A 20,436-nucleotide genomic window follows, 5' to 3' on the forward strand; every position below is an offset into this window, starting at 1 on the left:
AGAGAGAGAGAGAGAGAGAGAGAGATTGATTTACTTCCAGGGGCTGGCTCACATGATTGTTGGGGCTGGCAAGTCCAAAATCCACAGGTCAGGTGGTGGGCTGGAGACACCTGCAGGCTTGTGTCCCAGATCTGAAGGTCAGGAGATGGAAAGAGCGTAAAGAAAGAGAAAGTTCTGCCAAACTATCTATTTATAGTTTGGAGGTAGAACACACCCTAAGGAAGCTCCCTTTTCAACTGATTGATTGATTCCATTAAGTTACATTGCATTATGGAAAGTGATTACATTACATTGTGTTAGACCACATTATGGAAGAGCTACTGGACTAATATTTGCCAAACCACTGGGAACCATAGCCTATCCAAGTTGACACATAAACTTAACCATCACACAAGGTCACTGTTTTACCAGTTGGTTTGATTTTTTTTTTTTTTTTTTTTACCAAATCTTTTCTTGTTTTAAAGATAATCAAGTAAGATATGTTCATTATGGAAAAACTTGAAAATATAGTTAGAAGATAAGTCCCCCACTACTCAAAGATAACACACTGTGATGTTTTGGGAGTTCCCTTCCAATTTTTTTCTGCTACGTAAATGTAACCCTGCACCTGGCTTTCCATGTACCAGGTATTTTAAGCCTTTCTCACTTTTCCCCACAACCCCTGCTTCCCTGTACTTCTTCCCTGGGCCTCTCCATCGGCCCTCAGCTGTCATGATGTGGAGTGAATCCGGCGTGGCTAATTCCCCAGAGACTTTGACTTTCCAACTCCAGGAGAGAAAACCTAGATCCTGCCTTTCAACTCGGGTGGGCCAGGTGAGGGTGGGGTCTGTCTGAGACGAGCAGGAAGTCCCTGGTATCAGTGTGTGTGAGGGCTCTGGGGTACCTGCACCAATCACATCAGCTATGACTGTCCCCTCTCATCCTGGAGTGTGCCCTCTGGTGCTCCTGGTGGCCACATTGAGGGGGGCAGGCCTGGTTTCTCATTCACCTCTCTACAGATTTCCTGCCAATGAATTGGGCTGGGCATGTGGAGGTGTAAGGGAAATCCCTTTTGGCCTCGCTACCCGTTTCTGGCTGAGTTTTGTGCCAGTGTCTTTATACCAGCCAGAAGAAAACTAAAGCCAAACACAAAGCTTTCTTGACGTCTCATGCTCAGGGCCGCGTCTTCTCGTGTATGGCACGTGTATCCCCCTCAGACAATGATCCGATGTGTGTGAACCTCCCAGGCCCAGGGAGCCTGGGGAACTGCCCTCTTCAATCCCAAGCAGAGTCACAGGAAAGTGAAAAGTCATCAAACCTACCCCAGCAGTTTCTCTTAATCTCTGCATCGCCTCCAGAAGTATTTAACTCAGCCTAGCTTAAACCCTTGTTTTGATACCTAGGGAAGTTTGGGTAATACTTGATACATTTACAAAGCATCTCACATCCATTATCTTACTACCTGAGAGGTGGATGGAGACAGGACCATAAATGTGCACTCTTAAAGATGTTTTAAGTCAAGTGGTTGTTTAAGCGCCTAGAGCTGGTAAGTGGAGGAGCTAGAACTCACATCCAAGTCTTCTGACTCCCAATTCTGGTTTCTTCCCTTCTCACCTGCTATAGATAGAATGTTCTTACTTCTGTTGGGTGGAAAAACCTGTTTCTCTGGAGCTTTCACGTGGTGTTGGTTCTCCTCTTTAAGGCCGTAGAGAACAAGTCTAATTTCTGAAATATTTGAAGAAATTTTTTTGTTTCTATTGTGTTTCCCTGAGTCTCCTTTGCCCCAAATTAAACACTTCCAGTGCCTTTAACCATTCATCTCACATTCATTCATATGTTCGACAAGCATTTGTTGGTATTAGGAGTGGGAAGTAGAGAGAGAGGGCCCCAGCCTTCAAGGAGGTGACCGTCTGGTGGGGAGACAGACGGAAAAAAGTTAATTCAATAATAAGTGGTCAGGCCACAGACTTCACTCAGTCCCTCTGGTTCCACTGAGTTTTTTTCCTCATATGCCCAGCTCTGCAGCCCTGTCCAGAAAGTAAACTTCTTGTTGTCTCCTGAGGCGGGAAAGGGGTGCCCTACCTGGCTGCTAGGGTGAAGGACAGGATCTGAGGAGCTGGCTGTCCAGCTTTCCACGGATCCCCCTGTTTTCAGCCCCAGGCCTCCTTCAGGGGAGTGGGAGCTCTGGAGCCCTTGCCCACCAGTGTGGTTCTTGACCCTCTCCCCCCAAACGCATACCCAGCACCTCAGGTTTCCGTCCTTAGTTTTGCTGAGTCAGGTTTCTAGCTTCTAAAATTGGGCTGACCTCGTTTTCTCTTTTCTGCTGGTGTCTGTTCCCCTGTTCCTTTTGTTTCTGTGGATTCATACCTTTTTTTTTTTTTTCACACCTGTACTGTTACTTCAGTGATTTTTTTCTGTCCTCCACGTTTAACTAGAAGTTTCTCAGGCTCTTTTATGTGCTTGTTCTGCTGCTAAACCGCAGCTTCTCCATCCCGTGTTCATGCTGTTGCCAGATTATTAACAATTTAATTTCTTAATAGATGACATTTATAGAATTAAAAAAAAATTAGAGACCTAAAAAATATAGATTGAAAAGCCTCACTCCTACCTGTTTCCTCCACCCTAGTTCCCCTCACACCCCTATAAACCAAAACCAAGCCGGTCGCCCTTGAGTCAACTCCGAATCATGGAAACCCCATGTGTGTCAGAGTAGAACTGTGCTGCATAGGGTTTTCAGTGACGGATTTTTCAGAAATCGATTGCCAGGCCTTTCTTCCGAGGCCCCTCCAGGTGGACTTAAACTTCCAGCCTTTTGGTTAGCAGTGAGCACATTAACTGTTTGCATCACTCTGGGACTCCCGTGCCTACCCCCCATAGGTAACACCTTCTACTGGTTTCTTATATGGTTTTAATGTGTTTCTTTATGCAGATATAAGCAAATATGAATAAATACTCTTTATCTCCCACTTTCTTAAGCAAAGTTAGTAAACCATAGAGTGCCTTGCACATCTCCAGTACCGTATCCAGGGTCTTTCTCTATGTAGCTGTGAGGAGAGCATCCTTGCTCTTCTTCAGCTGCACGGCCCTCTGTCATGTGGGTGTGCTGCAGTTCACCTGACCCTCCCTGGCCGATGGCCACTGGGCCCTTGCCAGTCTTTGCTGTGACAGATTATCTGCAGTGAATGCCTTTGATTGAATATGCATAGTTTTGTGTGTGTGCAGATGTATTGTAAAGAGAAAGCCCCTGAAGTAGAGGGAGTCAGGGGGAGGTTGGTGGTTCAAATCCAAGTGCAGGAACCGAGATTTTATGATGTTGGCCTGGGACTGTTATCTGGCTGGTGGACTCGTTTCGAAGCTTGGTTTTGCCCATCAGCCTCATGTGACATAGGACAAGCATGGGATGAGAGTGGTTTGCCCTTTGCCTGCCACTCCTCTTTTCTTGGGAACACGGTGGCTGTGGACATCCAGCTCCATGCACGCAGCCTCGCAGCTGGCTGTGGCCCAGGCAGTGGCAAGTGGGGCCCAGTCACAGAGAGGGCTTCTAACGGTGACGCCAACCCAGGCTTCCGCCGTGCAAGGGGCGATGGGCGTCAGATCCCGCTGTGCTGGCCACATTGCTCTCTCTGATGAAGTCTCCAGCCCTGCCTGCTGAAACTTAAATTTTTTCTGCTGTAGAATCTCAGAGGCAGGAAACAATGGTAGTCTTTTCACATTTGTCATCTCAAACAGTTTTTTAAAAGCAGCAATTAAGGTGCTCTGGCAAAGGCGCTCGTGGCTGCAAAGCAGCAGGGAACCATGTCACCAGCTCTCTTCTTCTGAACTGTGGAATCTGTGAAACTCCACCCGCCCCCCCAACATCTGGTGAGATCTACATCAGCCAGGACCGGTGTCCGCAAGTCAGTTGTGACTCATGACCACCCCGTGTGTGTCGGTTCTGACTCGCGACCACCCCGTGTGTGTCGGAGCAGAACTGTGCTCCGTAGGGTTTCCAATGGCTGATCTTTTGGAAGTAGATTGCCAGGCCTTTCTTCCAAGGTGCCTGTGGGTGGGCTTGAACCACCACCTTTCAGTTAGCAGCTGAGCGCATTCACCATATGCACCACTCGGGGACCGAGGTCGATACTAGTACGCAGTTGTACATTGGGGAAACAGACTCAAGAGAGGCTAGGCGGGAGGCCCAAGGTTTTGCAGCTAGCAAGTGGTAGAGTTGGGATTTGGACTGATTTCAAGCCAGGTTCTTTGGTTTTCATCACTGCCTCTGGGGGACCTAGAGGAGTTTGCCCTTGGCCTCTAGAAGGACTAGTGACATGGCATAGACATTGTCATAGTGAGGGCACCCCCATTCTTGTTCACTCAGCCCCAATATCCCTCATCATAACCGCCCCCATCTTGGTCCCATGTGGCCGGCTTTCCCTTCCCAGCCCTCCACACCCTTCCCTGGCCCAGACTTAGTCTGCCTCAGACAACTGCCTCTCTTCTGCCTCATGCCCTCCTCCACGATTCTCTTCCTCTCCCTCCCCTGCCCTGTGGGGCAATACTAAATACAACAGTGAGCCTTTCCAAAGGTCATGTTGTGCTCTTGCTGTTTATTCCTGCCAGTTTGCTGTAAGTTTGAGATAGCTTGAGAAAGCTAACAAACCCTCATATTCCTGGGAGGAAGTGAGATTTCTTGAGCTGATTAAAAAAAATAGTTATAGCTAAAAGCCCACTATTTGTAACGGGGTATCAGCTATTTTTTTTAGATATTTTATCAGCTAAGCACCTCCTCTGGGGTCTTGAGGGAAAGATGGAGGTGGGCAGGGCCATCCCACTCCTACACAGCCCTTCCACCAGGGGGCGTTGTTTCTGGTTCGTTGAAGGCTGAGCCACTGGTGTGGGCCATGCCAAGCTAGGGGGCTTTGTGTCCAGGGGGCTGGATTCTGTAAGGGCTACTCAGGCCCAGGGGCCTCCTCTGAGCTCTGCCTGTTTTTGGTCTTCCAGTCCGCAGCCACCACAGCCCCAGGTCCCTGAGACTCCCTGGTCAGATGAGGGCGGCTCCGTTTATCACCTGACCGACGAAGACTTTGACCAGTTTGTGAAGGAACACTCCTCTGTCCTCGTCATGTTCCACGCCCCATGTGAGTGGAGCTCTGTCCCTCCCCCTTATGTCCTTCCCTCTCGCAGAGTAGGACGAACGTACTGCTTTGGGACGTGAGTCCAGCTGAGTCCACCCTGCACCACCGTCCTGACTGGGCTGCATATGCCCCTCAGCTAGAGCTCAGTGAGACGCCCCCCCTGGCAGGTCTGAGCCAGCTTCCTCCGCTAGCATGAATGGAAGAATGCAAACGGAGTTCCCAGCATGAGAGGAATTGGAGTGTAAGGCCCCATAGATGTTACCTAGAACAGTAATCACCCTCATCTTCCAGGTGGGGAAACCGAGGCTGTATGAGGCCCTGTGTCTTGCCCAGCAGCTGAGAGGGGTGGTGGGGCCAGGGCTGAAGCCTCAGGTCTCCTGGTTTCTAGAATGCCTTCCTTCTGCTTCCCCTGGTTTCAGGCTCACCCTCAGTGACCATAGTGAATCAGGGACATCTGCTGTGAATGTGCGTACAATAACGGCTGGAAGGTCTGTCGCTCAGGGCTTTTCTGGGCCAGTGTCCCCTCCGTTCTCATGGAGAATGGAAGGTCAGCTCTAGTTGGCTTTCAGGAGGGACAAGGGTGATCTTGGAGAGGTGAGCGAGGGTCCTGTGAGAGCAAGGGGTTCCTGGAAGGGGGCAGCCCATCCAATGGGAGAAGACAGTGGGTCGTCAGCATGGCCTGGGGCGGGGTGTGTGTAAGGGGGCTGGGGGCTTCTCTGCTTCCTTCTCATAGCCCATCTGCCAGCCCTTTGGCCCCATGATGGTGGGTAAGAGACTGTAGAGAGACATAGCAAGAAATCACCACTGTGAGGATTACAGTGTCAGAGTGCCTGAGGGTGGGTGGTCTAAGGCCACATACACAGTGGAGAGAATGCATTATGGAAGCTCTTAGTCATAGAATCCTCACACCTAACAGCTGCGTATCACTGATGCTTACAGGGTGGCTTCCCGCACAGCCCTCTCCCTTCGTCTTACTCGCAGTGCTACAAAGTGAATATCAGCCCCATTTTACAGATGAGGAAACTGTGCTACAGAGAAATGACACAAATCGTTCACCGGGCCAGGAGTCCTGTACTGGTAGCCCGGTAGTTGCAGACGTCATAGAGCCATAGGATGTCGGGAGGAAAAGAGTCAAGTCCTGGCCCCTGGTCCCCTGCCCGCTCCCCTCCCCCTACAATATCACAGGAGCTTGATTAGTCCTGAAATTGTTCATAAACGTACCATTACCATGGATTTCCCTAATGCCTTCTTTCTTACAAGTGCCAAATTCCTGAGAGAATTCAAAGAGAAAGTATTCCCCATGGCCCCTCTTCCTCTGAGTTTCTAGAAAATGCCTCCCCCCCCCCAAAAAAAAACTTAAGTTTCAAAAATCCTGCAGCCTTGTGGGACACGCTCCTTCTTAATGAGGGGCATTGGGGACAGGACTTCAGGAGCACCTAGCTCTGCTGGACCCTCAGCAAGGGCGTCCCTGAGGTTGGAGGCCCTAAAAAAACTGCCCACCTTTTGGAGTTTGGGTTACGAGTGGCGAGTGGCCTATAGCTGAGACCCCAGGAAGGTGATTCTCCCCACTGAGGGTAGGACTGAGTCAGAGGGGAGGCTGGAGTAGGGCCAGAAGCAGTGGCGGGGTGGGGGGGGACGGACAGAGGGGGGCTTGCTCTGTTGGTTGTCCCCATCCTCTTAGCAGCCCCTGGGGTGAGCAGTCTAGCATGGCCAGGCTACACAGCTGTTGGCTCCCCAGCTAAAATCTGCTGTCTTGACCAGTCTCAGAATTGCTGATGGAAGCAAATCTTGTAGGAAGTTATGCTGAATCTAGAACTGAGATCACCCTGCCTGCCTCCCTGTCCCAGCAGTAAAGGCAGATACTAGCTGGCTGTTTTCAGTTTCCTGTTGGGGAAGCTCCCCATGTGTCTGTCCTTCTGGTGTGAGTCGAGAGCGCAGCCGGCTCCTAGAAGAGGACAGAGTGTAGGAGCCCTGGTGGCTCAGTGGTTAAGCACTCGGCTGCTAACCAAAAGTTGGCAGTTCAAATCCACCAGCCACTCCACGGGAGGAAGATGTGGCAGTCTGCTTCCATAAGGATTTACAGCCTTGGAAACCCTCTGGGGCAGTTCTACTCTGTCCTGTAGGGTTGCAATGAACTGTAATCGACTTGACAGCAATGGGTTTTTTTAGGTTTATGAAGTGTGTGTGTGTGCACATATGCACACCCTTGCATAAATTCTATAAGCTATCCAAAAACAATGTGTTCCGGGTAGATGGGAATTGTTTATTAAGCCTTTTCTTTTTAAGAACCCTGGTTGCAAAATAGAAATATTTTTTGCCAGCGTTCTTTTTTGCAGTCTCAGTTGATTAGCAATCCATTGTAGCAGCTGATGCTTGCAGGGTCCCCCAATACAGCCTCAGCCTTCCTTGAACTGGAAAGGTCTCCCTCATCTTCCTGACCCCACATCATCTGTCAGGCATAGAGTAAGGGTTTAGTGAACAGGGGCATGAACAAATGAAGTCGTTCCAGGGCTGAACTAGAGAATGAGAACTAGAAATCAGCTGGCGGCTTTTGTTTTCCCTGTCAATTGCTGTTATGAACAACTATCACTGAACACCAGCCTGCTCTGTGCAGAGTCCTGTTGAGGGGGGGCCTGGGTTCAAACTTACAACTGGAAGTGTCTGAGCTCCTATTGGTGGGTGTCTGCCTGTTAGGGACCCTGCATCCTCTGACGCGGTGTCTGCCAACTCCCCAGTCGTGCAAGTCGTGTGTGGCTTCGCATGTGTGTGTGTGCATGCGTGTGCAGGTTTATTTCTGCTTGACCAGCAGAGTGCGAGGGATCAGGGCAAAAGCTAGAGGTTAAGCTTCGTGATGAACTGCATGTTAAAGTTCTCGTCAGACGAGAATGGCTCTGCATTAAGTCATCTTCTCTCCACACAGGCTTTCTTGGCTGTCTGGGTCGTTAGCCTGGGAAGGATGGAGTGCACATGGTTAAATGGGGATATGGAGCCCAGATGGGTGGGCTGAGAGTAGTATCCCTGGCTTTATATCTCACCCTGGATTGCTCCAGAGAACCCTCAGGTGATCGGGAAACCACTCTCATGGTGTTTGAGGGACCTGGAGGAAAAGGCAGATGTCAGGAGGACAGAGACAGGCAGTGCTGTCCCCATTTCCTAAGAGAGAAGAGGCAAATTCTAGAATCACAGGGTATTTCAGGTAGAGAACAGGTTTAGAATAGACCACTTTGGACACTTAGAAAAATAAATTGGAATCTGTCCTCACGGTAGAACTTCGACTCTACTAAGGATTGCCGGACAAGCATGTGTGTCTCGGGGCTGGATTATTAGCTTGAGGAATTAGCTCGTCTTTCTTGCATCAGGACATTTGACAGAGTTGGGTCCTCTGAGAGCATCTGCTTGGTGCTTTGGGACTTTGAATCTGGCCTGGGTCCGTTTAGTTGATGTGTTTGTTTTTTTAATCAGCAACTTTGTTGAGGCTGCAAAAAGCAAGGCATACTTTCAAACGTACAAGCGTTCGAGTTGGAGAAATATTTAGCTAGCTAAGATATTGAATAATTACAATAAGATTTTAAAAGATCCCAGCAGACTGAAATAGTGGGCCTCCAATTAAAAAGCAGAATTTCTTTTTGTGACCTCTTGTTAATTGTAAAAGTAATGCATGTCCGGTTTGTAAAAGGATAATACAGGGAAGCGTAGAGAAGAAAATCAAAAGCATTTGTTATACCGACTCCCAGAGAGAACCATGGTGTTACTTCCGTACACATAATAGGTGCTCCACCAGTGTTGGTTTCTCTCCTGGTCCTACTTTGAAAGGCCAGGAAGAGAAGGGTCTTCAGCTTTCCTCCAAACCTGTGCCTCCCCACTGGGTGCTCCCCCGCCACACCCGTGGGTCCCAGAGGCAAGTCACATGGTTCTCTACCTGGAACATGTTTGCAATGCCTGGGGAGCTCCCTCCTGGGCTCTTGGAAGACAGACACACGTGCGCCTGGTTGTTGAATATCATCAAACACGTGGTGCTTAGCCTACCTTGAGACCTCCATTGGCTCCCTGCTTCTTTACCCCGTTCCCAGCTTTCTTGCCCCTTAATTCCCACCTCAGACTCTTCCATCACCTTATCGTCGTCTTTCCCTCTCTGTCCCAGCCAGAGTCCTTTAGAAGCTCTACACAAGGGGTGAGGCAGAGATTTTTTTTTATTTACATTTTCCCCCTGTGTTCCAATAAAGCTTTATTTATAAAAGCAGGTGGCAGGCAGTTACCGGTTTACAGAGAACCTGTGCAGAAAGTACAGAGTTCCCACACGCCCGTTCTCCCCTGCATACTGTCTTCCCTATTAGTAACATTGCATTGGTGTAGTACATTTATTACAATTGATAAATCAATATTTTTTTGTGTGTCGGTACCCTAAGTGAAAGTTTACAAATCAAGTCAGTCTTTCATACAAAAATTTATATGCACCTTGCTGTGTACTCCTAGTTGCTCTCCCCCTAATGAGACAGCACACTCCTTCTCTGCACCCTGTATTCTTGTGTCCATTCAGTCAGCTCCTGTCCCCCTCTGTCTTCTCATCTTCCCTCCAGACAGGAGCTACCCACATAGTCTCATGTGTCTGCTTGAGCCAAGAAGCTCACCCCTCACCAGTATCATTTTCTGTCTCGTAATCCAGTCCAATCCCTGTCTGAAGAGTTGGCTTTGGGAATGGTTCCAGTCTTGGGCTAACAGAGGGTCTGGGGACCATGACCTCTGGGGTCCTTCTAGTCTCAGTCAGACCATTAAGTCTGGTCTTTTTATGGGAATTTGAGGTCTGCATCTCACTGTTCTGTTGTTCCATCAGGGATTCTCTGTTGTGATCCCTGTCAGGGCAGTCATCGGTTGTTGCTGGGCACCATTTAGTTCTTCTGGTCTCAGGCTGATGTAGCCTCTAGTTTTGTGGCCCTTTCCGTCTCCTGGGCTCTTAATTACCTTGTGTCTTTGGTGTTCTTCATTCTCCTTTGCTCCAGGTGGGTTGAGACCAATTGGTGCATCTTAGATGGCCGCTTGTTGGCATTGAAGACCCCAGACACCACTCTCCAAAGTGGGATGCAGAATGTGATAAAGCCAATATTAATATGTTATTATTAACTAAAGGCCGTAGTTTACATTAGGGTTCACTTTTTGTGTTGTAGAGTCCTGTGGGTTTTGGCAAATGTGTAGTGTTACATTTCCCCCATTACGGCATCATATAGAGTGGTTTTGCCATCCTAAAGACCCCTGTGCTTCCCCTGTCCATCTCTCCCCCTGAAACTCTGGCAACCACTAATCTTTTCACTGTCTACAGTTTTGCCTTGTCCAGAGTGCCATATTATGGGAATCATACAGAGTGTAGCTTTTTCACACTGTCTTCTTTTACTTGGAGCCCTGGTGGCTCAGTGATTAAGAGCTCAGGCTGCTGACCAAAAGGTCGGCAGTTCAAATCCACCAGCTGCTCCTTGGAAACCCTATGGGGCAGTTCTCCTCTGTCCTATAGCGTCGCTGTGCGTCAGAATCAAGTCAATGGTAATGGGTTTGGTCTTTCACTTAGAAATATACATCTAAGATTGTTTCATGTCTTTTTGTAATTTGACACCTCATTTCTTTTTATCACTGAATAGCACTCCATTGTATGGATGTACCGCAGTTTGTTTATCCATTCACCTGTTAACGGACATCTTGGTTGCTTCCAGTTTGGGGCAATTATGAATAAAACTGCTATAATTTTTTTTTTTTTTAAGCATTCGTGTGCAGGTTTGATGTAGACTTGCATTCTCACCTCTTCACTTGAGTAAATACCTAGGAGGGCGATTGCTGATGAGCTGAGCTTCAGCAGCTCCTACCACTGTTGTTCAGACTCATTGGACACATGAATACAGGCCAGGTCACAGCGCTCGGCCCTCACCCGTGTTGGCTTCTGTACTGCGCCCAACACACCGCAAGTGCAGGGTGGAGCTGAGATTGACGGCCAGGCTTGTCCCAGTCCCTGTCCTCCAGGGAGGGTAGTCTGTGTGTGTGTGGGCTGTGAGCGCGCCTGTTGGGTGTATACATGGTGCAGTGTGTGATGGAGAGCCTGGGCCCGTGGCCCTAGAGCCGGCAGCCTCTCTTCCACTCACCACCTTACTCCTCGTTCGTCATCAGGGCTTCATGCCTGTCCGCCATCTGGTCCTCAGTGTGGGGTCTAGCGAGGGTGTGGGAGTCCTCAGCACCGGGCCCAGTTCTCTGTCCGCAAAGGGCATGTCAGCAGGACCCAGCTTCTGCCAGTCCGTGGCATTTTCATCATCTTCCCTTGTTGGTGTTTGTCTTGCTGTGATAGCATCCACACACCGCCTCCCTGTCTTCATAACTCCAGCTCTGCACAGGCAGACGAAGGCCACGGGGCTGCCGTAATGCCACCTGAGTGGGGTGGTAAAGTAAGAAGGTGGGGCCGCCGGGGACGGGGACCTGAGGAGCAGCTTGACTCACTGAGACGGTCGTTTCTCTGCTGGGTCCATCCCCACACACCAGTACTATGGGGGCTCGCAGGAGCCGCAGCTGCTCTGCCCTCTCCACCCCTACCACGCCTGCCCCCCATCCTCAGCAACAGGCCTGGAACGAGGTAATTTCACCGCAACTTGCCCCCAGCAGGTGCATGATGCAGGCCACTTTGTCTTCTAGCAGCTGGGCCATCTCCGGATTCTGTGGCAGGTCCCTGTCAGATTCTAGATTTTCTGCATTGGTCCCTTTTTTAAGCCTTTTGCTATATTTTTGTCTTATTCTCAAAGTAATACATGAGCTTTGTAGAAAATCTAGAAAGAACAGAGAAATATAAAACCAAAACCAAACCAAACCCACTGCCGTCGAGTCAATTCCGACTCATAGTGACCCTATAGGACAGAGTAGAGCTGCCCCATAGAGTTTCCAAGGAGCGCCTGGCAGATTTGAACTGCCGGCCTCTTGGTTAGGAGCCGTAGCACTTAACCACTATGCCACCAGGGTTTCCGAGAAATATAAAGCATCCAGAAATACAGCTATCTATAATCCCGTTACCCAGAGTCAACTACTTTTCACTTTTTGGCATTAGCCTTACTAGCCCTTTTTCTTTCATTTTTTTCCATTTGTGTTTAAATTTAATGTTTTGAATTAACATACAGTTAAACTGACTCTTTTGGATGCCTGTCTAGCTTTGTATAACCATCCTACCATAAAACTCCTTCATGCCGTCTCTTATTTTCTAATTGAACAAATAATTTCAGAATAATATTAACAATATTCTTGCTACAGGCAGTGAAAGGCTCCAGGGACACGTATGAGTGTAGAGCAAACAGTGAACGTTCCCTGGTTCCACACCTAACCCTGTCCTCACAGTTAACCCCTGCTAACGGTTCAGTGACAAGCCTTGGTGGTATAGTGGTTAAGAGCTCAGCTGCGAACCAAAAGGTTGGCAGTTTGAATCCACTAGCCACTCTTTGGAAACCCTGTGGGGCAGTTCTGCTCTGTCCTACAGGGTCACTATAGTAGGAATTGACTCAACAGCAGTGGGTTTGATTTTTTTTTTTTTTGGTTAACAGTTGAACGTGTACGCTTCTCCTTCTTCTGTACATCTACCTAAATAATAGCTTGTTTTTGTACATAAATGGGATCATTCCCTGTTCATTTTTCTGTGACTTGCTTTTTTTCAGTTATCAGTAGGTCTAGAAGATGTTTTCATGTAGAAGTAGATGTTGGCATATAAATCTAGCTCAGGCTTTTTAACCACTGCATTGTGTTTTGTAATTTTGATATGCCGTGAATGTTAAATCACTCTTCTGTCGATAGACATTTGTTTCCAGTTTTTCACCGTTCAAGCAATGTAGTGAACATTTGTTAACGTACATATTTGGAAACATGTCTGAATATCTGTGATTAATCCCTAAAAATGAGGTTGCTAAGGCTTGGGTTAAGTGCATTTGAACTTTGATGGGTTGTTCGTTGCTGTTGAGTTGGCTCTGACTCGTGGTGACCCCACGTACAACAGAACAAAGTGTTGCCTGGTCCTCAACCACCTTAATGATTGTTTGTATGCTCAAGGCCATTGTTGGGCCACTGTGCATTTTGAGTGCCTTCCAACTTAGGAGGCTCATCTTCTAGCACTACTTTGGGCAATATCCTATTGTTATACATAGGGTTTTCTTTGGCTAATCTTTGGAAATAGATCGCCAGGCCTTTTTTCCTAGTCTGTCTTTGTCTAGAAGCTCCACTGAAACCTGCCCACCGTGGGTGACCCTGCTAGTATTTGACTACTGGTGGCATAGCTTCCAGCATCATATAGACACACAAGCTACCACAGTACAACAAACTGGCAGATGGGTCGCGGTGAACTTTGATAGCTGCTGCCAGATTGCCCGTTAGCAGTGTACAACAGACCCCTGTGACCTTGCCAACCTTGGATATTATCAACATTTTACAGTTCTGCTAGACTGAGCAGAGCGTGACGTGTTTGCAGCTCCCTGACCTGTCATGAAGTTGAACATCCATTCATGGAATAATCAGCCTTTCATTTCTCTCCTGTGAACCATGTATTTGTACCTTTTGCCCATTTTTCTACAGGGTTTGTATTTTTTTCTTCTCGATCTAGAATTCTGTACATTATGGATGTTAATCTTGATCTACGTTACAAATCTTCTCTTGCTTGCTTTACCTTTGCTAATAAACCCTGTTGCCATTGAGGTGACTCCCACTCATTGTGACCCTATAGGACAGAGTAGAACTGCCCCATAGGGTTTCCAAGGAGCGGCTGGTAGATTCGAACTGCCGTCCTTTTCGTTAGTAGCTGAGCTCTTAACTACTGCACCACCAGGGCCCCTGCCCCTACTTTACAGATGAAGAAGGGGAGGAACCAAGATGTCAAGAAACTTGCCAAAGGTTGTGTAGCCAAAAAAAGTAGAGCCAGGATTAAAGTGCAACAGTCCAGTTCTGCAGGTCACACCCTAACTATGGAGCCATTCTCAGATCTGCCTGTTTTTATCCTGCCCTCTGGGGTTCATGGGTTGCTGAGGAAACCTATCCCAAGGATATCAAAATGGTGCCTGATATTTTCCTGTACCTTTTTTTTTTTTTTTTCATTTAGTTCTTTAATTCATCTGGATTTTTTCATTTGTTTGGTGTGCCAGTGGGAGGAAGGGATTTGAATTTTATTTCTTTGAGTGTTTTTTTTTTCCTACCTTTTTTCCTTTAACATTATCTTGCAGGTATTTTCTTATGTTATTAAAAGTGCTTTGTAAAGGCTTTTTGTGGTCACATAATGTTGAATTGTATGATGGTGCCATAAATTACTTAACCAGCTCCATCATGTTGAAGGTTTATGTTGTTTACCATATTTCCCCACGGTAAATCATGCTGCAGCGAACACTTTTATGCATAAATATTGGCCACATGTCAGATTCTTTCCTTAGGCTAGAAGCCTGGAAATAAAATTTTAAAAGCTGGTTATATACACTATATATTGACATAAAGGACCAGACATCTCTGTCTTTGCACAAGAAAGGGCTGTGTGCTGGATAGGGCCACCCATCAGTGTGTGAGTGTCTCCATGACAGCTCTCGTCTGTATAAAAAAACGAGCCAGTTGCCATCGAGTTGATTCCCACTCATGGTGACCCCATGTGTGCAGAGTAGAACTGCACTCCGCAGGGTTTTCAAGGCTGTGACCTTTTGGAAGTAGATCGCCAGGCCTTTCTTTCAGTGTACCTCTGGGTGGGTCCAAACCTTTTGTTTAGTAGTCCAGCCCTTTTACACCACCCGGGGACTCTTTGGTGTGTGTAACTCATTGCCATTGAGTCAATTCTGACTCATAGCCACCCTATAGGACAGAGTAGAACTGCCCCATAGGGTTTCCAAGGAGCGGCTGGTGGATTTGAACTGCCGACCCTTTGATTAGCAGCCAAACACTTAACCGTTGCACCACCAGGGTCCCAGAAAAGCACCCATAGCCAGCCTACAGAAAAGCAGAAGTCTAATTGAATGTAATGGGAGAAAGATGTGGCAGTCTGCTTTCGTAAAAATTATAGCCTTGGAAACCCTATGGGGCAGTTCTACTCTGTCCTGTAGGGTCACTGTGAGTCGAAATCAACTCAACGGCAGTGGTTTTGGTTTTGGATAATTGAATGTAATGGAGCCCAGAGGAATCCGAGGGCTTGGGGTCAATGGGAGACCAGCATTCCCACAGCCAGAAGAGAGTATGATGGAGGAGCTGATGTACAGGCTGGGCTCCAGGTCGTGAAAATAAGCGTAAGTGCACTTACACAGATGATAAAAACCCCAACAAGGAAATTTGCCTATAAAACTTAATGGCCTATCAAATCACAATCAGGACTCTAAAACCCAGCTCGCTGGCATCCTGCTTCCCATGCAGAGCCCTCCACCTCAGGCTATCCTGCAGCCCCATGGGAGGCCAGGCCCACAATGGTGGGCTGCAGTCAAGACGGGCACCGTCCACCACCCACGGCTTCCCAGCACAGACGGGGCCCAAGGATGGAGACATTCATGCAGCCAGACCTTTTCTTCCCCTCGGGCTGGCAGGTTTCCTCATCATAAACACTGTTTACAGAAGCTTATTGTTTAGCCTCAGAGTCTTGCTCACGGGCCAGAGGGAATTGATGCTAGACTTGAAAACCTTAATGATACCAAGAGAGCTCTAGGGTATGTATGGGAAACTTTAGAACAGGAGGGATAGAGCTGTTGGAGATTTTTGAAGAAGTTTCCCAGACATAGGAAAGAACAGGGAAGGGTATAAATGGCGGGGGAGGGGGAACACCGGTACAGTCACTGGCTTGGCTGCTGGTTATACAAAATAGGGGTGTTTAGTCCAATTAGCAACTATTTGTGTAAGACATGATCCTTGCCTGTAAAGAATTTAGTCCAGTGGTATCTTGTGTGCTGGCGTAAACCTACACAATACAGCCATGAGGTTAATTCATTCAGAGAGCCTCTGGAGCACCATCCTAGGTACCAGGGATATGTGGTGAGCAAGACAACTAAGGCCCTACCCTTGTGCAACTTACATTCCAGCTGGGGGGACAGGTGCAGAACAAGTAAGCAGATTACTTCTGCTAGTTTGAGTACAAGTAAGAGAATAAAACAGGTTACTGGAAGAGAGCATGACTGATGAGGGTCTTTGGGTTAGGTGGCTAGGGAAGGTCTCTGTAGATGTGAAATCTGAGCTGAAGCTTGAATGATGTAAAGGGGTGAGCCACACAAAGCTCTGGGAGAAGCACGTGTCCCAGGCAGAGGCAATAGCACGTTCAAGGACTCTGCAGTAGGAATGAACTTGGTGGGATAGGAGAACAGAGAGGGCCAGTGGCTGTAGTGTAGAGGACAGGAGATTGTGTGGGTTTTGTGACCATGGTAAGGAGCTTGGATTTTAACCAACCTGTGATGGGAAGCCATTGGAAAGTTTCAAGTAGGGGAATTTGATCTGATTTATGTTTTGAAAAGATTGTCCTGGCTGCTCCTAAATATCAGGAGACAGCAATATAACAGTCACAAGGCAACACAAAATTAACTGCCATAGAAATATATTGTGATGGTGAAGGTCGTGTGTCACCTTGGCAGGGCTGTGATTCTCAGTGGTTTGGCAGTTTGTAATGATGTAGTCTTCCTCCATGATGTGATCTGTTGTGATCAGCCAATCAGTTGTAAGGGGAGTTTCTTCAGGGGTGTGGCCTGCATCCAATATATATATATATGGACGTTCTGGCAAAGCTCACTTGCTTGCTCTGGATCCTGCACCTGGCTCATTGTCATCTGATCTCTGGTTCTTGGGACTGGAGCCAGCTGCCTATCATATTGCCTCCAGACCTTGGGATTTGTTAGCCTCTGCAGCCTCTGAGCCAGCAGCTGTTTTCTTTCCTACTGATCTTGGGTTCATCAGCTTCCGCAGCCTGTGAGCCAGCAGTCTGCTGTCTCACCTGCTGATCTTGGATTCGTCAGCCTCTGTAGCCTGCAAGCTAGCGGCCTGCTGTCTGACCTGCCAGTCTTGGATTCATCAGCCCCTGCAGCTATGTGAGTCAGGAGAAAACTCGAGCCTAAGACATATATGAATAAGTATTTTGTGATTAGAAGAGAAATCAATCTTTCAATGGGAACTGGAGTGAACTGGGAAGACTCAGGTCAGGGACTGGAACTTGGGTGGGATCGTGGAAGTTTGACTAGAGGTGGGTGCTCTATGAGGAGGGGCCTTGTCGATCAGGGCAGGGAGGGTATAATGGCCAGGGGTAGATATTAGGGGACTATCTTAAGCTGGGTTCTCTAGAAAAGCAAAACCAGTAAAGCATATAAATATATAGAGAGAGAGATTTATATTAAGGAAGCAGCGCCCAAGATTGTAAAGGTTAAAACGTCCCGAGTCTGTGAATCAGGATAGAGAGAGGCCTTTCCCAGTTCACAGAGCCGCAGAAGCTTGTGAACCCAAGATCAACAGGTTGGACAGCAGAGCTCCCGCTCACAGGCTGTGAAGGTCGAGGAATCCCAAGGTCGGCAGGCAAGACCACAAAGTTGCTCCTGATTCACGTACCTGCAGGGGCTGGCGAACCCGAGATCAGTAGGTCGGGGAGCAGGACTCTTGCTCACAGGCTGTGAAGATCGACGAATCCCAAGATGGGCAGGTAAGCTGCTAGCTCAAGTCCCAAGAACCGGACGTCAGACGAGAGGCAGCTGCTGGATCCAGAACAAGCCAACAACCTTGGCAAGGCAAGCAGGAAGGAAGTAGGCAGTAGAAGGTGGAGAAATGAAGGCTGAAGGGGTGGTGAACTGCCACAGGCCCCGTCCCCACTGGTACCACTCAGCAGACTCCATCATGGGGGCAATCACATATCAGATTTCCACAGGGAAGCGATCACAACATTATACAGCTGCCAAAACACTGAGAATCATGGCCCAGCTAAGTTGACACACAATCTTAACCACCACAAGGACAGAAAAACTTGATGGGAAAGGTAGGCTTGTGTGAACACTGTGGCAGGAGCTCCAGGCCAGAAGATCCACCTTCTAATCCCATCTCTGTGTTCACGGAGGCCCTGGGGTCCTGGATTGGTCACTTCATCTCCCAGAGCCACAATTTCCGGGTCTGTAAAATGGACCTAGTGAGTTCTGTTGTGTGTGTCTTGCAGGGATGCTGATGTACAGGTTGTGCACAACCAGTGCAGATGTCAGCACTTTTATTATTTGGGAGGGTACTGAAGATGAGGCTGGACGTTCAGGAGAGAAAGCCTGAGGGCCCGCTAAAGAACCTGGATGTTTTCCTGGCAGACACTCCACTGCCGGTCCCACATCCATGGCAGACATCAGGGGTTCATGGTCCTTCTTCCCAGTAAGCCAGTTCTCAGTCTCAGAACCTACCTCTCGCCCACCACTGACAGGAGCTGGCAGGTAATATGGAACCTGTTTGCCTCCGGGTGGGGGCAGTGGCCTCAAAGGGCCAGAACCTGATAAAAGTTTTAGGGAAAACGTCTCTACCAGTGCACGGTGAATTCTTTCATCTTCAGAGATCTCGCCACATTGGGACATTTTGGAAAGAAACAGCAATTTTCCATAAATGGCAATGGTTTTTCTTTGTCTTCCACCTCCACCCCTGCTCCAGCCCCACTGTTCTCCCTGACCACATGCTGTGACAGCAGCTGGCCTGACAGCACCGTTCTGTTGTGCTAGGGGAAAGGATGGTCAGGAAATATCTCCCATGGCCTGCCCAGGTGTCTCCATTGTGCACTGCTGGGCTGAGCGGGCCTATCTTGGGGCAGTTGACAGGTGAGGGCTTTGTAGGGACCACCCACTCCTCTTCAGGCCCACTCAACTCTTGGGTGACAGACCTACCACCAGCAGGAGTGCCTCCAAGCTCCCTTTTCTCAAAGTCTCTTCATGCAGGGTGGGCTTTCTTACTCCACCCCAGTCAGGGGGACGTCAACTTGGGAACGGGAGAAGGGGGTGGTCATCGGGGGCAGGGTGCAAGGAGCTGTCAACCTAGGGGGGTGTTCCTTTAAGAGTTATAGAACTTTTTTGTCCTGCCAGGAAACCCCAAAGATTAACTCCTTTTTATTTTAGTAAGAATCCTTCTCCCCCAAAAGGTCTCAGTATATTTCATGTTATGTCAGAGCCTTTTCCAGAATATTCCATTTGTTTTTGGTATGTGGATCAGAGTAGAAGGGTACTGACTCTGGATACCCGTTGGGACAACTCTCCCCTGTCTTGGCCTCTTAACCGGGGGTCTGTGAACCTGGGCGTCTGGGATCCCCCTGGAGTAGATCTGGGGTATGTATACATCAGTACAGGAAAGGGGAGGAGAAGTTTTCAGTAAGTTCTCAAGAGTGTCAGTGACCCCGGAAATGTCCAGAATCCTGCCCTGAGCTGACCAAGAGCAGCTCCCCTGTCTCCTCACGAATTCTCGTCCCTCTTCTTTCTGTTGCTGGGCAGCTGCTGCTTGGCAAAGAGATGCCACCTTGGCATCCTGAGCTGGATTGCAAGCTGCTTCTTTTTCACACAGGTTCACGGAAGTAGAAAAGGCACTTCCATGCCTGGCAGACTTCAGGTACATTCTGTTAAATAGGCTTTTGTGGCCAGTCCTGGGAATCTATATGTAATCTGTGGGGAAAATACATTTTCAGTTCCAAACAACCAACTTACCAAAACAAAAAACCCCTTGGTAACCCGATGGTTTAGAAAGTGACAAATGGGTTATAACAGTGCTGAGCGTGTGTTTCTGGAAAATAATGTTCTTGTATTTCGAAATAACGATGACCTCTATATCTCTACAGTCCGCAGGGGGCCCTGAGTGGGCTCCCATCAGACCAGGAAACCTCTGAAGTCATGTGTAACACTGTGCGTTGTTTTGGAAGAAGGGCTTATACTTTAATTATGACTTCAAAGACGTCTGACTCCAGGGGGGTTAAGAACTTTGCTGTGGAGACTGGGGCCAGGCAGAGCCAGGCTGCTCTCTCCTAGCCTGGTTGTCGGGAAGGGGCAGCCCCAGGTGGGGCCGGGAGCTTAGCGGTTCCAGGTCAGTCTCTAGAAACCCTTACTTGGGGTGATGTGCCCTCCTCAGGCCTTGGCAGCAGAATGCCACCCTCCTGAATGGGAGCCCAGATGGGCCTTCCTCTGTGGCTGCCCTCCCCATCCTTGCTGTGGGTTCTGTTCCTGGTCTCTTATCAATGCCATCCTTTCACTTGCTTCCTCCGGGAAGTCTTCTCAAACCCCTGATGCCCTAGTTGTTTTCCACTTATTATTTAGTTAGGTTTGCTCTTTTCACTGTTGACCAATAAATACTTACTGTTGTTAGGTGCCATCACGTTGGTCCCAACTCACAGCGACCCTATGTACAATAGAACAAA

The 20,436-nt window shown here is 48.4% G+C and overlaps 1 protein-coding gene across 2 annotated transcripts in view; it reads left to right on the forward strand.

The window, feature by feature from the left end:
- PDIA5 (protein disulfide isomerase family A member 5) overlaps positions 1-20,436 on the forward strand; it is a 138,203-nt gene that overhangs the window by 77,943 nt on the left and 39,824 nt on the right. For both annotated transcript variants that reach the window (XM_049878259.1, XM_049878251.1), the window contains exon 11: positions 4,960-5,096. In XM_049878259.1, the coding sequence (XP_049734216.1) occupies positions 4,960-5,096 (137 nt within the window). The remainder of the gene's footprint in view (positions 1-4,959; positions 5,097-20,436) is intronic.

The sequence above is a fragment of the Elephas maximus genome, chromosome 1, assembly GCF_024166365.1.
Source record: "Elephas maximus indicus isolate mEleMax1 chromosome 1, mEleMax1 primary haplotype, whole genome shotgun sequence".
Lineage (NCBI taxonomy): Eukaryota > Metazoa > Chordata > Mammalia > Proboscidea > Elephantidae > Elephas > Elephas maximus.